Genomic DNA, 17,500 nt, shown 5'->3' with positions numbered 1-17,500 from the left:
AAGAACCTGGAATGGAATATAACATCAATGGTTAATAATGACTGAGAAGAGGGGGGAATAAGAAAAAAAAGGAAAAAGAGAGCTCTCTGGGCACAACACTTAATAAAGTATTTAAGGCTGTTTAATATATTAATGGCTTATAGATTTAATACTACATGTACATGTACCTGTAACAATAAATTAACTGTAATTGGGCAAATAAGGAGAACTGCAAGACTGGCTGGCTTCCTGCCCTTATTAAACCACGGGCAGACCTAAACCCTAAGGATCAGGAGTGTGTGATGTCATGTTATTTTGAGACAGTTGTAATTTAATGGGCGATTCAACTGATCAATCAAAATATTCCATAAAAACTTCAAATTGCGATGTTTCTTTTCAAAAATCCATTTTATGGACAGCCAGTCAAGATATTAATTAAAATAAAGTTTACTCACCCAGCACTATTTTCTGCATTGTCCTGAGTGATTTGATGGGTTTTGGGACGCTTCGATTTCCTCTTTAGATCTGACTTATGGTCAACATTTAATACAATGTAATAATAATTATTAAATAAACAAGGTGTGCAGCTTCCAAGACAGCTCACAGCCAAATCCCTCCAGAATTTAGCCGAATTTCTCCCACTTCCAAAGGCCGCTCGCCACCCAGCCTTGGGCACATGCTCGATTTTCAATCTTTTCTTAGGTTTTTGCCATCCCTACAAGATTGCGACAGCTAGGAGTGATTGATCACTGGAATTTGATCAAAATCAAATTAAGCAATCAGAAAGCTCAAATGGGTAACTTTGTCTCTCCAGGACAATGCAGAAAATAGTGGATGAGTGAACTTTATCAATCTAGCTGTCTATAAAAGGGGTTTTTCAAAAAGAAATGTTGTGATTTGAAGTTTTTATGGAACATTTCCTTTGATCAGTTGAATCAGCCATTAAGACTGTCTCAATGCTCTTGCATTGTTAGGGTTGTCTGCCTGTGGCACAACAAACACGCATTGTGGCAGACGTAAAAGGATGTAGTCATTGTAGAAAAGCCTTACAAAGTTACATTCCACCGAACATACATAAGCCGGTGCGCACTACATAAGCAAGAAAGTTATAACTCTGCTCCCAGGAAACATGGAACTGTGAATCATAAGCAGTTTTGCAAGGAAAGCAAGTCTTAAAAATAAAGTATTTGCCATTTAGAGCAACCTTTGTTTTTGTTTGGCTCGAGTCGCATAAAAAAATTCAGGTTAGCCAACACACAATGGAAAGCCAGGAAAACCTAGCAAGGAGCAACTACAGATCTAGAATACAGGGCCACATTCAAGACCTGTGGAAGTATAGTGGCTCGATCATTTGGTGCAGCAGTGGTTGAGAGAGCAAGTCATACAAAATGTTCGCGTCATTTAAAGTCGTGGCTTGTTTGGCTCGGCAGTGAATGGAAGAACAAATTAAATATAAATATTAGTCTTTTAAAGTGGTGGCTTGTTTGGCTTGGCACTGGATGAAAAGAACAAGTCATCTAAATATTGGGGTCTGTTATAATGCTGTCTATGAAAGTTAAATTATTTTATTATTTAGTGATGGAAAATTATTGCTTTTTGCCTGTGTATATATAGTGATAGAAAAAACAAACTTAATCATAGAATGTTAGGGTGGAACTTGTGTTAGATGTGGTCAGTTGTGTTTGCAAGTTAAAATAGTTAGGGATGGAAAATAAGGTCTTAAAAAACAGAGAGGATAATTAATATAATTTTTAATTTCCGTTGGGATCAACCAGGCTTTGTCATTTTATCAATTCTTCAAAGAAACATTTGCTTAGACCTACACACAAAAACCAGACGAGTGTCTTCCAAATAATTTTACACCGCTTGGCAAGAAATGCTGCAATGATTATCGTATTAAAATGGATGCATGCTGTCTGGTACCTAGTTTAACTATTAGTAAATGTTAAAAAATTATAAACCATTACATTGAAATGATGAGTGGTTAGGACTGATCACAAAATGAGTTATATCAGATTTCACTGGTGTAGGACAAAGTCCAATAAAAGATCTTTCTATAATTTGGGAAAGATTAAAGAAAGAAAAAAGAAAATCTCAAATGCTTGAGAATGTACCAAGGTTGAAAATCTTGCAACACTGGTTCACAGCTTTAGTATGTGGTAGTGTGGACTCTAATGCGTTTGTTTGCTGGTGGTAACAATTCTCGTACTCGCAATCAAAGTTAAAGTGCTACTACCACCAAAAAAACAATTCTTTTTTTTTCTTTGGATTTCAAAACTATCAATTAATGTTAACTAAACACTAAGTGAGCCAAGTTTTAAGTTTAAAAAGACACCTGTTTATTTCAACTGGAATTTTCTAATTTATTGGTACATCAAAGACTCACTAGTTAAGAATGCAATGTGTGCGTACGCGGCTGAATTAATATGCAGCACGGGAATTTCGGGCTTTAAGACTTTTAAACCCGTGTTTTGAATATATAATAAATTGCGTTTACATGCTGAAAATTTAAGCTAGTGAGTAAATGACGTAGTTTTCCCTAGATCCAACCCTCTGAAGGTCAGTGAAATCCAAAACTTAGACTCAAAATAAACAGCCTTTGGATAAAACTCAAAGAGCTCAAAATTTTGCCAGTTGGGTGTTAAGTGAACACACTTTCAATATCTGAAGAAAAAAGGGAAGTGATTTTAGATCATAGTAGCACTTTGCCTCTGTTATTTAATGAAGTACATGACATGCAATTTTAATCTTGTTTATTAGGGCTATCACAATATCACAACTGCGGAGCCAACAAGCAACCTGAATAGAATAAATTGAAATCTACTATGGAGCCAAACAAGTCACTAAAAATGTAGGCGTCGAAAGCAAACAGCAAACGAGCTGGCTTGCCATTCGGTTTCGACTCAGCCAAGTCAAATGAGCCAACAAACATACAGGTGTAAAATGCAAAGAGCAAACGAGCCAGCTCGTCAGAATAGTTTCGACTGCTGAGCCAAAGGAGCCGACTCATCAATAGTCTCTCTAGAAGTGGCCCTGAATTCTGTAGTTTAGACCCTAACAGGCTTCCTTAATCCGAAATCTTTACACAACAAAGTCATTATGAGAGGCTCTGTACTCCTAAAACACTACATCTCTTCAGCGTTGGCCCTTCAGTTGAAAGGAATTCAAATTTTTTCACAACATCTTGATGTTTCTTTCACCGCTGAAATTTGCATAATGACATACGTCAGTGTTCGCCCAACTTGAAATTTTTCTTTTGTGTGGTATAAAAGATAAAGATATTAGTCACTTTGTTGATCATTTCACCGCTTCAGAATTTTTCGCTCGCACATTGTGTTAAAAATATTTTAAAGCCTGGTTTCCATAATTCATGATCTGCAATGGTCTGTGACAAGATCTTTGATAGGTCTCACGTCGCAGACATTGTGGAAATATTTGTCCCCGGCGTCTGCGGTGATCTGCGGCATCTGGATGTTCTCCTGCCATTCTCCCTATCATTTCTCCTTCCCCTTTGAACACCTGCCACACAGGCTAGTGCTCACATTTCCTGTGTTTCTTCTTGATCTCCAATGTGGCGAGAACTGGAAGGCGAAGTTCGTAGTTGTGTACCTTAACATTTTATTCCAATAAATAAGGTGAATTTCTTTTGCCATTTACTTTTCTTTTCTAGACTCCTTTCATCCACCGCTTCAGTAACAACTTCCCTCCCATGCCAACAAGGGACAAGGAGGAGTCTCAATCTCCATCATTCTCATAACTTGAGCCATTCAAAACAGGAGTGACACCAGTGGTACAAACTTTGTAGTCACAACAATATCCGTAAAAATCAATTAATTTTGCAGTTTAACGTGTGGAACATAACATTCAACTTTTTTTAGCTGAAATAAAACAACTGGATATCATTGACCTTTAATTTCCTGTTCTTATTTCGGTTCTGCTTCTGCTTCCATATTCCAGATAACTACCGGTCAGTGTAAAATGCAGACTTCAGACTAGGGGTAAAATGCAGACTGAGGTTATAATGTAACTGTTGAAAAAGCCCAAACCCCTTAGAAATGCTAATGTTAGGCCTAATTAGGCCTAAAACAATATTTAGGCTTAACTGTTAGCATTTCTAAAGGGTTTGGGCTTTTTCGACAGTTGCAATGATAAGCTCAGTCTGCATTTTACCCCTGGTCTGCAGTCTGCATTTTACACTGACCGGATAACTACTGCTTTTCCAGACGCCCTCGCGCAGGATGTGAATCACATACCTCGCGATGCGATTCGCGTCTCACCTGAAACACGTGACTTACATTTGAGCGGTACTGTAGTGCTGATAAACAGTATTTAAGTCCAAGCAACCATTTTAAAACAGTTAGCTTTCAGCAACTGCGTGGCTCGCATGCTGACTCGCAAGGCTGTTGACTGACATGGCTTGCTGGCTCGCATATTGCACAACCTCCGCAAGAGCCCTCTGCTACTAAACAAAACACCGAGTTGGTAGATTGCAAAAATGTAGTGGTTAGGCAGGCTACATGTCATGACAGCCTTGGAGTAAATAATTATTAATGTCTCAATTAATACCTTGAAAGTTACCACTATCTGAAAAATTTAATATTTTGCTAAAAACTTGGAACAAAACAAGGGCATCTGACAAATGAGCAAAAATACAAAAAATAGTCCCCTGAGAGGACATGTGCTTACTGGTAATGAATGTTAAACCAATTCGCATTGTCTTCTTCTGCTTCATTCTTATTTGTAATCGAAATTGACAATGAATGCTTTTCGAACCTATGAAAACAAGGTGGTAGATTTTGTAGTGTACCAATGCTCAAGGACTGCGGACAGGGCGTAGGCTATGTGGGAAACTGTTTTTGTGAGTCAGATTAGTTGTAGCGGTCAGTAAGTTCCAACAAGTAAAATAAAATATTAAAGAAATAGAAAGATGAGCTCGCATGAATGAATTCTCACTAACCATCAAATACGCAACCTTAGGCACTACATTGTATATACCCCAATGGAACCACAGACTGAAGCAATAAAATTGCAGAATTTTTTTGGGTTCCAATGTACCTACGGTACTAACTCGCCCGAGAATTCTCCGTGTGTTTTCCATCCCATCCCCAGAAATTTACAGTTCCCCACAAAGTGAGCACTCCTTGGATGCAGTTGAAAGCTGTATTACGGTTTACAACCAACGTCACTTGCACAAGCAAAGATGTGCCTGTTTAATGAAATAAAATTTTAATTTAATAATTATAGTAAAAAATTAGACTGCGAGCAGTCTCTATTTTGCTCTAGAATTGTTCAAATGAATGCGTACGTTGAACTTTAATGGCTGAAACTGCAGGACCAATGTACGCGTTGCTTTCAACGATTCTAGAGCAAAATGGAGACAGTGCTAACCTTGCAGTCTAGTAAAAAACAGAAAAACAATTTTACAAGCAACACGAAATAGAACGAGTCCACAGTGGAAAATGTACAAACAACGTTCAGTACCAGGACCAGTACCAGGAAGATACCTTAAGTATCCCATAATACAGTTCGAACAGGCCATACTAATTGAAAAACGAGACTACTTTAAATTAAAGTGCCCCTGTGACCAAAAAATCAATTCATATTTTTCTTTGGATTTCAAAACTATGTTAACAAAGCACTAAGTGACCCATGTTTTAAGCCTTGATTTCAAAAAGACACCTCTTTATTTTAACTGTAATTTTCAGGCCTTCTGATAGGGTGCGATTAAAAAATGCAAATTATGCGATTTTTTCAGGGCAGATTGTGCCATTAGAAAGGCCAATTATGCGATAAATAATGTAAATTATGCGATTTTTTTCTCAGCAATTTTAAGCTTCTTTTATAAGGTTTCAGGTTAAGAAAATCACTTTTTTGCTGCCCTAAAGACATTTTGAACACAAAGGAACAGTTATTATGTATCTCGATCGACATTAGTTAGGATAAATAAAAAAATGAGGTCTTCTGCACTACCGGTGCACCACGTTAAAAGTTGAAAGGACACAGCTAACATGCCAAATGAATGATCAAGGTGCTTGTCAACCACGAACTTACGAAGATGGTCAATCACAATAGGGCCATACCCCCATTTATACGAGAGAAAAGAAGCCGCGGCTTACAGGAGACTCGAACGTTCACCCCGTATAAATGGTACAAAATCTACGTTCACGTCTTTTTCAAGCCGCGGCTTATATTGACCTGGGAATATATATTCGTATAAATAGTTCCTTTTGCGTATTTTGTACACCGTGGCCAGAGTAAGCCGCGGCTTATTTTCTCTCGTATAAAAGGCCCTAATATTGCACGACGAGAAAAACATCAGTCCATCGTCCACGTGGAGCGTAGCTGTGAGGTACTTTCTTGCTCGATCGTGAGCTGTCAGATCGGGCGGAAGATGGGAACTTCCTTCTTCGTCGAAGAAAAAGCGAGCGTTTTCACAACAAAATTATCCATGAGTAAGTTTTTATCAGTTTTCAACGAAAGAAACTACATTTTGCCGAAAAACTTACAACTTCGCTTATTTTTCACAAATCTCTTTTCTAAGAGAAGGCAACTGTGTCATTTCAGTGGTGTGTATATAAGTGCGTGTTTGTGTTGCACCAATAGAAGGAGACTCGTACCAGGTCCCCGACATGAAAAATAAAGCCTTGAACTTCGAATGTTTACGAAATCGAAGGTGACAAAGGTTTTTTAGCCTTTTTGCAAGATAAATCATCTTAAAAATGGCGTATTTATGGAGGAATTTCTAAGAAACGTGTTGATTTATGTTTCATTTTATGAATTTTGTGCGTCCTTTTGTGAATTATGCGATTTTTCGTGAATTGTGCGATCGGATGCGATTTGAGGTCGATTGTGCGAAATCGCACCATCGCGTAATATCAGAAGGCCTGAATTTTCCTATTTAATGGTCCGCCATTACTAACATTATGTTCTTGAGAGAGCTGGCCTGGATCGAGGAGAAAATGACGTCAAAGGCTCACTAGTTTAAGAATGCAATACGTGTGTACGCCATAGAATTAATATGCAGCACGGGGGTTTTGGGCTTTCAGACTTTTAAACTCACGCTTTGCACATATAATAAGCTGCGTTCACACGCTGAAATTTTAAGCTAGTGAGCCTCTGACGTCACTTTTCCCTGGATCCAACCGTCTGAGGTCCAATCGGTCAGTTTCGAACGTGAGTAATGGCGGACCGTGAAATCCAAAACTTACACTCAAAGTAAATGGCCTTTACATGTATATAAAAATCAAAGCTCAAAATTTTGCCAGTCAGGTGTATGTTAAGCAAACATACTTTCAAAAGCTGAAGGAAAAAAGGAAGTGGTTTTTTTGATCACAGGGGCACTTTAAAAACTCATTTTGAGGCATCATGCGGACAAATGGGTCAAATGTGCACCACCACAACTATGAATTCGACCTGTCGATGAAAAATTTGTGGAAAAATTGTGTACTTTCGTTTCTCTACAAATTTTGGCAGACCGGGTGTTTATAAAGTTAATTTAAGCCAGTCACACTGGCCAGCTTTTAGAGGGATCGGTTGAAATGACGTCACTGTCCGATATGCTGAAGTGCCCACAGTGGACAAAGAAAAAAAGGGAATTTTAGTCGAAGTAACTGAAAAAATTACACAGAGAAGACGACACCCAATTGTATGTCTCCTTTCAACCCAATGAGGAAACAGACGAGTCAGATGCTCTTGCCACAATGGAGCATTGCATTGAAGCCATCAGGAACTGGATGATAAGACACAGACTTTTGATGAACAATGATAAGACTGAAGGTTTCTTGATTGGTACTAGACAGCAATTTTCAAAAGTGAATATTGATAATGTAAAAGTTGGTGGTGCTAATATATCTCCCTCACCTCACATCAAGAATTTGGGAGTGTGGTTTGATTCAAACTTACTTATGTATGTCTGTACATACATGTATACATGTAAGTTTAACTAAAGCCTGCTCTGCAGCATTTTACCATCTTTATAATTATATTGGGAGAATTAGAAAGTAACTTACAGTACATAGGAATGTACTGAAACTCTTATCCACACTTTTATATCGAGTAAATTAGATTATTGTAATAGCTTGCTGTATGGGGCACCTAACTACCTTTTGCAAAAAATGCAACACGTCCAGAATTCTGCGGTGTGTTTAATTGTTCAGGAGAGCAAGTTTTCGCATGTGAAACCTCTACTTAGACCACTGCATTGGCTGCCTGTAACGTACCATATACATTTTAAACTTTTGTTTATAACTTTTAAAGCTTTACATGGCCATGCTCCGTCTTATATAAGTGACCTTATTTCAGTAAGGAGAAATCGTAGATACAATCTAGGATCTAGTAATAGTTTAATTCTTAATTTTAGTGCTTGGTGACTGCTCTTTTCATGTGGCAGCCCCTAAGCTGTGGAACAGCCTTCCGGAACACATACGAAATATTAAATCTTTAAGTTGTTTCAAGAAGGGTATGAAGAGATCGTTATTTCTGAGAAAGCACTTTATAAAATTGAATTGTTACTTTTAAATGTGATTCCTTTTTAATAGATTTTCGATTTTGATTATTTATTTCTTGTAATTAGATTCTTATTATCATTTATTCATAAACCTTTAGATATGGCATATTTATATAATGTACAATGTAATCAATATAATAAAAATTATTGTAATGTGCAATTGAAAAAAATAATTATTGCTGGTATGGATAATGGCACAATATATTATAAGTTAAATAAATTGTATTGTATTGTAATTGTGAAAAGAAATTTATCACTTCTGGCATCGCGTGACTTGCCCGGGTTTGCCCAAAAATATGACTTTCCTTCACTTCGCCAAAAAAAATTTGTACAATGTAAAATATTTGCCAATTGGTCGATTTCTGTGAAATTTGAAAGGATGATTGCTTTTGAATGGAGAAAGAATCTTTCAAATTTACTATACATACATAAATAAAATGCCTGTGTTTTGCATGAGAATGTGACAACGAGGCTAGTAAATATGCCTTTTTTCTCACTTGCATTCAAATAATCTTTAATTTGAGCTTTCATTTGGACTAAAAACTTAGTGAAAAATAACATTTCAAGTAAACCGTGAGCAAAAAATTGGAGGGGAATTTTGCCGTACGAGTGCCTCAAAAAGAGTTAATTTATCGGAATACTTATATTTTACAAAACAATAACAGTTTGTCACTTTAAATACATGTACCTATTTGAAAAAATAATACAAATGTAGTATTTCAACAATAAAAAGCGACTTGGGAAAACCTCGATCTGTTTCGGTAGGCCGTCGACCTGTCATCGCAGTTCGTGAGATCATGTGACATGGTCTTACTTTCTTTCTTTCTTTCTTACACCAACCATGACATGTAGAGCTTTCAACCAAATGTGCCCAAAGACCCAACTTTGTGCCCTCGAAGACCCAACATTCAAGTTGATTTTGCATCTTAGCCAACAGAGCATAATGAATATTATTTTTATTCTAATGTCTTCAGAAATCTGGCATCAACAATACTGTGTACAGCAAACTTATGTTACATTTTTCCAATTCTCACCTTCACATTCTTGTAGATGAACCCTCTGCGGAATCTATCTGGATGCAGATGAGGATATTCTTCTGTTGATGTCACTTTTAAGTTGTAAACCTTCTTCCATCCTTCATAGAGTAAGTCATGGGGAGGATATACCCCAGAATGGTGAGGTGGAACAGCATAGGTGGTATTCACAGGAATGTTGTGTTGCTATACAACAAACAAATCAAAACATTGCTGTTGAAATATTGATTTAACATCATCTATGTCCACTATAATAATAATAATAATAATAATAATAATAATAATAATAATAATAATAATAATAATAATAATAATAATAATAATAATAATAATAATAACAACAACTTTAAGTGTGAATGGATTTAGCACTAGAGAATCAAATTATTGGGGACACTATAATAGAAGTGAATTAACTCAAATCAAATCAAATACTGGTTTTTTTGGAGAAGGGAAAACCGGAGTACCCAGAGGAAAGCCTCTCAGAGCAGAGAACAGATTGAATCCACAAACTCAACCCAAATATGACACTGCATGAGTCTGGGAATTGATCCCGGGCCACATTGATGGGAGGCGAGTTCTCTCACCACAGTTCACCACCGCTGCTCCACTTAAAAAGTTTCCCCTTAAAGAGTGACACTTCAACAGATTTTAGTTTGTTTTATGAAAGACAATTAATTTTTACTTGTCAATGGGGACCAGGGTGACGGAAAGAGGGTATGTGTGTGTTAGCTTGAGGGTCCCTGTGACTGCCACGCTTTTTCCCTCAAACATCGCCCCTTTAAAAAGATTTCATAAAAGAAATGTATTTTTGAAGTGCAGGGTATAAACAAAAGGAGAAAGTGATCCTCGCACTTTAATCTGGACAATTTAACCCATTGACACCTCAAATGCCCTAGGACGCCCCCACTTGGCAAGTAAAATAGTCCGGCGTTAGACAGAGTAAAATCTGTCCGGTCTCACTCCCAGGAGTCAATGGGTTTATTAAAATTAATAAACAGTTGTCGACATGTTAAATAAACACTTGAAAACTTCAGGTGGCTTCAACGTGATTCAGACCCACCACCTCTGCGATGCTGGTACAATGCCATAAAGCCACTCAGTTGGGAGAACGATATTCTCTGATTTTAGTGTTTATGTTGTGGTTCAAATTCTTAACTGGTTCAAAATGTTTTAAAGTACGCGAAAAGGTAAGAAATGTTTTTGTGATGAGCCTGCGTCTGTGTGACCACAAGGCCTTACACAACATTGCATCAGTTCTCATTAAGTTTTTTCGATTTCGCTCCGATTCACTCGCTTTTTTCACTCACATTTCGCACTTTCTAAACTTTTGGAGTTTGAGAAATTTCATTCACGCTTGTTGGATACGAGACTGGTTATAGCCAAGTCGGCACTACGCGCCTTGTTGGCTATTTACCATCTCATATCCAACGTGCGCTCATGGAATAATTGTTAATTAGAGAAAGAAACATCAAAGTTTGAAAATTCTTAACCAATTCACTCCTCAGGCTCCCAGGGTTGCCCCCAGTTGAACAGTAAAATCATCTAGCGTTAGACAGAATAAAATCTGACAAGTCTCAATCTCAGGAGTCAACGGGTTAAACCAAGAAAAAATTTGAACTACATAACAACATTTGTATTGACAGAGGCAGATACAAAAGTGGGACCAGATCAACTTGAATCTATATGTACAAAACATTAATGATAAGCCCCCGAGAAATCACCCTTAGCTAGCCGTAAACCCTAACCCTAACTTCCATGGAAGTGTGGAAGTTTGGTAGTGTGGCAATGTGGAAGCTTGGAAGTTAGGGTTAGGGCTGACTTCCACACTGCCAAATTTCCACACTTCCAAACTTCCGCACTTCAACTTGATGTAATAATTGTTTGTGAGTAAATTTCTCGCATTTGCATTCCTTTCTGATGAAGCGTTCTGTGCTCTTCTATTCGAAGTAAAAGCCCAAGATCTGTTCACCGATCGCTCGCATGTTTCAACGTTGTCTGGGGAAAGGGGGGAAGAAAAAAGGCAGTGAAAGGAGAACATATGTTGCTCATTATAACGATGGAAGCAATTTACAGTAAATTCTCTACTTTTCGCCCAAAATTTGACAAGTGTCTTTTGACCTGGATTGTAGCTTTTTCAATTTGTCGTAGAGACAACTGTTCCATGAAGATTTTTTTTCAAATTGGACTTTTGCTACAAAGATACATGTCTTTCACACTGCAACCGAATAAATCTTCCAAGGCATTTCAATGAAAAAAACCAGAAAATAACTTAACTTGAAGTCAGCGTATCACTGCGTGTGACAAAATGATTGCATGATACACAGAACATATGCGCAATAACAATAGGTGGCACCGTCCTTAAAGGGTCATCCAAAAAATGCTTTGCAACATTACAACAGAGGGTATTGGTCCATATTTTAAGGCTCTCATTTTTGTATTCTCGCCATTTTTTATGCATTTCTTTCCCTTTTTTATACAAAAATGAGGTAACTAGTAATAATTATTATATGATAAGTCAGTTGCTTGGGCAGCGGGTGAAAGGATAACTGAGAAATAATGGAGTCCTTGAAGCACTCCGCAACACTGGTCAGGTGCTTTAACCATTGCACTACAATTGCAAGTCATAACTCCTCGGGAGCTACAGCTCTTGTTCATAAAATATGATAAAATTGTGATAAAATTAATGTGAGAAATCTTCAAACCTTTGCAAACTCTAAATTCATTTTTAAATCTTCCATTAGCTCCTGTAAGGTAGTCATTTGATGAGCTTTCATATGAAGCCACATGTGACTAAACCACCAAAATTTGTCAGCATTTTTCACAAGTTCCAAGTCTCCTTCATTTTCTTCATCACTGCCATGCAAGAAATAGCCGCCAGAGAAACCAAGATTAAAATGAAACCCTGGTACACGCTCTTGAAGTTTCCTTTGAACAGATATCATTGCCTAAGAATAAAAAAAAAATGTAATGATTGGCATAAGAGTTTAATTTGGACAAATGGGAAAGGACATTTTCGTCAGTAAGACTGGATCGATAGGTCAAAATATAATATTGTGTAGGCTACAATTAAGGTGGTCCCAAATATTGAACCAAAAACCGAATACATTCCATTTGACTTGGAAGACTAAAAGATTTAGCTAAGGACTTGCATCGCTAGCCAAACAATGCCATCACTGCATTGAAGTTGAAAAAATTAGATTGGAAGGAGGTCTTTAATGGTTAATGAATTCTTTGAGCTATAATGTTTAAAATTTTAGAAGATATTAATTAAGAAAAAAATCGGTACGTGTATGGATTTTAATTCTTCAAAGCAATGAGATTAATAATATTTGTCTGTGGCACCTATTAATTTAAATTATTAAAACAATAATTAACATTTACATACTTATCTGTCATTTCGATTTAAACTGAAGAACAGTTCATTATTAGTTTTTGTTCAACAAAACAGCGAGGCAGAGATTGGGCAATATTTCCATCTCAATGCGGCTATAATCAAGCGGTTTATGAAAGTACTATAATTATATCAACCGAATTATAATATTTTAGACAAACCTAAAATTACCATGGATATTCACTTCAACTTCTAAAATGATATTTAATAAGGTGGACTACAGATATTGAAAATGAAAATTCCCGGTTCTCACTTGAGACTACATTTGTACATGTACCTTGACATCCTCTTTTGTGATTCGAATCCCTGTTCGTCCGACAAAAATATCATCAATGTCAACAACAAATCTTCTTTCAAGAGACTGCGCAAAGAGTCCTCTGGATACAAATGCCAAAGCATCGAGAAACAATAACTTGTGTAACCAAAATGACAAACCACTTCCGAAGTAAACACGCTTTATGCCATCAAGACCTCCAATATCTGTCAAAACCGTCGCGTAACGCGCCGAAAATCCCTTTTCGTGCGAAATAGCGACATCGAAATTGACTTCCTCTGGGACTTGATTAGTGGGGGTCGCTGTTGAAATAGTGACTTCCTGCGTCGCAAATTCAACAGCTTCGTAAGTGCTGTGGTTTGGAAAGAAAACGCTCCATTTTAAATTTGGAGGTTTATCAACAACTCCTCCAGCTCTTGTGAGTCTAAGCAAACACGCCGATGGATTGAGCTCAACGTTTTGAAGATTGTTTAGCCCTGTCTTGATAGACAAGTGAAATTCTTTCAATACATGTGTGTCGGGTTGATATGCTTCTTGTTCAGTAAATAAAATAATCCCTACCGCAAATTTACGACAGTAATTGTCTATGAATTTCTTGTTAGCTCTTCCTACTGATAAATAGAACTTGATACTTTCAAAGATGACAACAGAAAACTTTCCAACACCATCACTCGTCATCTCTGGAAAAACCGTTTTGTCTCCTGGTTCGAGATAAACAAACCGATGAGATACGCGATTCGCCTCTAAAACAGTAGCTATCTCCGCACGAAAAGTTATAGATGTTTGACGGTAAGCAACGAGAACTGTTTTCTCCACCTTGAGCGACGAATTGAACCCTGTTTCCGGAAATCGACGAAGTCCTGCACGCGGACGAGCTGTTCTTCTTGGATGATAACATTTTTCTTCCGTCAGCACAGGAGCACGCTTCCCGTTTGTGCTTTCTCTCGAATCGTGGTAAACTAAAAGCCAACAAGATGTCACGCTTAAGATTAACAGTCCAATCATAAAACGACGTAATAAAGATCCAGTTCGCAATCGGAAGAATCTCATAGTGTTATGCGCACAGCGAAGGACGAAAGAAACAACCACCACATTCTGTCTCTTTCCAACAGGCCGCATGTGCGAAACATATGACACTAGAGTGGGGAGAGGATGCATATTTTCTTACTTTTCTTCTATAATCCACTGAACGCCTCTGACTTTGCATCTTAAATTAAACTTATCTCAGCATTTTGTATAAAAATACCTTTTAATCTATTTAATTGAATAAAGCAACATAATTTACAATGAAAGAGTTACAAAAATATCTGCACATTTCACCCTCTCCTCCCCAGTGAAAAGTTTCAAAGCAGCAGTTGGTAGCAAGAGGCAAAAAAACCCCAGGGTTCTAACCCACCAACTATCAATGACATATTGGGAAATCCTTTTGAAACTGTTGGGGGCTTGAATTTTGTGAGTGGTGGGTTATTTTATTTATTTATTATATTTATTTACCACCCCAGAGAAATTCTATTTATTCTTTTTATATAACTAATAAAGTCAAATGCGAAGCAGATACGTACACAAAATAGAATAAAATCCCCCTGAATTTCTATTTCTGTTTTCTACCAGCGTTTCCACTTTTTCAGTTTTTGTCAGCAACGGAAGGAACAAGGTTTGCATTACACTATAAAGGAAGTCGATAACAAATATATTGCTGACTTTTTTCAATATTAACGTTCACAAGAGCAGGAAAACTTGCCAGCCAGCCCTTTTTATCCAGCCCAAATCTTCGTATCTACATTGCTAACCGTTAGAGAGCAAAAGTGGAAACTGCAATAGGAGCACATACGTTACTATCTATAAGTTAATGGTGGAATTGACAGGACTCAAGAAACACAAAAACTATTGAGTTTCATTCACGCTCATATATCACCCGCAAATTTATGGGAGAACGTTCTCCAAGAAGAGTCACACAAACTGCCGGTGTGACGTGTATCAAAGATGAATGTTGCATATGAAGTTAAGCTGTGCGTAAACAACGAAGCGGATATTCATTTAACAATTATTCCATGAGCGCGAGTTGGATATGAGATGGTAAATAGCCAACGAGGCGCCTAGCGCCGAGCTGGCTATAACCAGTCTCATATCCAACAAGTGCGAATGGAATAATTGTTTTATTAAATTCCTCAAACTCCAAAAGTTTAGAAAGTACGAAATACGAGTGAAAAAAGGGAGAAAATCCGAGCGAAATCGAAGAAAATTGATGAAGATGCGATGTTGCGTAAGACCTTGTGGTCAGACAGACCCAGGCTCATCACAAAAACATTTGTTGCCTTTTCGCGTACTTCTAAACGTCGCAGTTGATCCAAACTTCCCAGAAAAACTTTTTTTTTGCTCTTTTCAGAGAGCAATTTCGCTTTCTGGCGAAAAAACTCTTAGCTTGGCAACGATTAGCTCAATCACTTACCATATAAGGTCAAACTACGGTATATGAGCTGATAACCGAGCTTGAGTGAACCAATCAGAGCACGAGAAATGCATTATCCGAGGTTGAAAATTTAATAAATATCAAGTTCCTCCGCCATGCTGTTGCCCAAACGTTTTTACCAATATCTGCCTGAGAGAAAAGAATGGACGTCAAGAATCCTTTCGGGAACAGGGTTGGCCCTAATAATCCGAAGGGACCCTATCCAACCCCTAAGAGAAAAAAAAGGACACCTTGAATAAATTATCTCTTTTATTTCTCTGTGATAGTTCTGTTTTAAGATATGATACAACAATATAAACTTTGTATAAAATCAATACATAATATTTTCTTAATATATCGTTACTATAAAATAAAATACTATATTTTTTTTAGCACATACATATTTTCTTTGTCTTTCTTCTTCTTCTTTAAATTCCACCTAAATCCTTCCACATTTTTTTCAACTTTTAACGAACCAACACAAATTTTTGCCAACGAACGTTTCTTGTGTATGCCTTTAGGAAATCTCAGTGGCTGGGGATCTTAGATCGACGACATCCGGTAAGTGTGGGGACACTTATTTCCCATTTTCTATTTCCCTGCTAGCAAAGGCATCTTTTCTTTAGGTCCTTTTGCGTTCGCTTGGAGGACGAGTACCGGAAAAGAGACCTCCGCCATTAGTCGAAACTCACTTTAATTCCACCGCCGTCCACGCACGACCTTGGACGGCGGCACACTTCAAACGTGACTTGCGCCGCTGTGTCCCGCGCATTTCTTTACAGTAATTCCGCTGCTCTTAAGTGAGCCCACACAATACGAGTATCACGTGATGATTCGGTCGCTAAGTAACCGTCGCGCATACTCAACACAGTGAGTTTCTACATGGCAGAGGTCTCTTTTCTCGCACTCGTCAGCCCAACGAAGGCAAAATTGAGAAGAGACCTGCTAGCAGGGAAACTCTCTACAAAATTGCACGGTAAAGTGGCCTGTCTCAAGTTCTACGAAAAACGCGAGCATACAAAAAGTGGTTCTTATTTTGAACACTGCATTGTTTGTGGAACTTCCGATGTAACGTGGTTTGTAGAAATTGAATAAACTGGGATGATTACGAAACAGTTTGAAAACGCAAAGTTGCAATTATAATCGACGTTGTCGTCATAGATCGTGAGCCACCAACTGAAAAAAAACCTGGCCCTTGGTTTTTCGAAGGTTGGGCCGGTAACTTTACCCAGTGGATAAGCCACTATCCAGAGCGTAAAATTTACTCCGCGTTTAATGTTGCAGGCGCGGATCCTGGATTTTTCTTGGGAGGGGGTGAACCACTAAGGAATGGGGTAGCTAACTGGTGACATTATATTTTTTGCAAAGTACCAGTTGTATTAGAAAGCAGCAGGTCATCTCAGGAGAGGGGACAGGGGTGCGCATCCCCTGCACCTTCCCCCTAGATCCGCCTCTGTGTTGGCCAAGGTATTCGTTGGCGCCTTCGCTGAGATGTGCTTAGAGTTTGCATATTTACGGTTACGTAAGGAAATGTTGAAATCTTTGTACAAATTGAAACTGTTGGATAGAGCGAGTTTCAATCGAGTGTCGTAAAACCAAACCCAAAGTAATTACTTGGCCAATCAAAAAGAATGGAGACAATCCAGTAAACCAATCAAAACTCGAAGTAATTACACGAAGTCGACACAAAACGCGGGAAAATGTGCACGCGCGAGCCCACAAGAAAAAACTTAAATAACAATGACCACAACCAGGTTTCCTGAGCCCGCGAGATTGAGCACCCCCAGCAAACCATTGTTTTAACGAAAACCGCTGGTCAGCACACCTTGGTTCTGGTCATTGCTGTCTAAGGTCTTCCGAGCCACAC

General features: G+C 38.0%; 2 protein-coding genes across 2 annotated transcripts in view; both read right to left on the bottom strand.

Annotated features, from left to right (window-relative positions):
- The window catches only part of LOC138003937 (bifunctional heparan sulfate N-deacetylase/N-sulfotransferase 4-like), a 37,622-nt gene extending 23,323 nt beyond the window's left edge, over window positions 1-14,299 (bottom strand). The window contains exons 1-4 of the mRNA XM_068850257.1: window positions 13,188-14,299; window positions 12,222-12,464; window positions 9,520-9,705; window positions 1-6 (exon numbers count right to left, since the gene is read on the bottom strand). The exon at window positions 1-6 is cut by the window's left edge and continues 123 nt beyond it. Of these exons, the coding sequence (XP_068706358.1) occupies window positions 1-6; window positions 9,520-9,705; window positions 12,222-12,464; window positions 13,188-14,234 (1,482 nt within the window). The 5' untranslated portion in view covers window positions 14,235-14,299. The remainder of the gene's footprint in view (window positions 7-9,519; window positions 9,706-12,221; window positions 12,465-13,187) is intronic.
- Window positions 14,300-15,889: 1,590 nt separating this feature from the next.
- Window positions 15,890-17,500, bottom strand: part of LOC138003936 (bifunctional heparan sulfate N-deacetylase/N-sulfotransferase 4-like) — a 27,952-nt gene continuing 26,341 nt past the window's right edge. The window contains exon 11 of the mRNA XM_068850256.1: window positions 15,890-17,500. This exon is cut by the window's right edge and continues 685 nt beyond it. The gene's annotated coding sequence lies outside the window, so the exon portion shown is untranslated.

Source organism: Montipora foliosa, chromosome 5 (genome assembly GCF_036669935.1).
Source record: "Montipora foliosa isolate CH-2021 chromosome 5, ASM3666993v2, whole genome shotgun sequence".
Classification (NCBI taxonomy): Eukaryota; Metazoa; Cnidaria; class Anthozoa; order Scleractinia; family Acroporidae; genus Montipora; species Montipora foliosa.
Note: the sequence above shows the minus strand (reverse complement) of the source record. Positions and strands in the feature narration are given on the sequence as shown.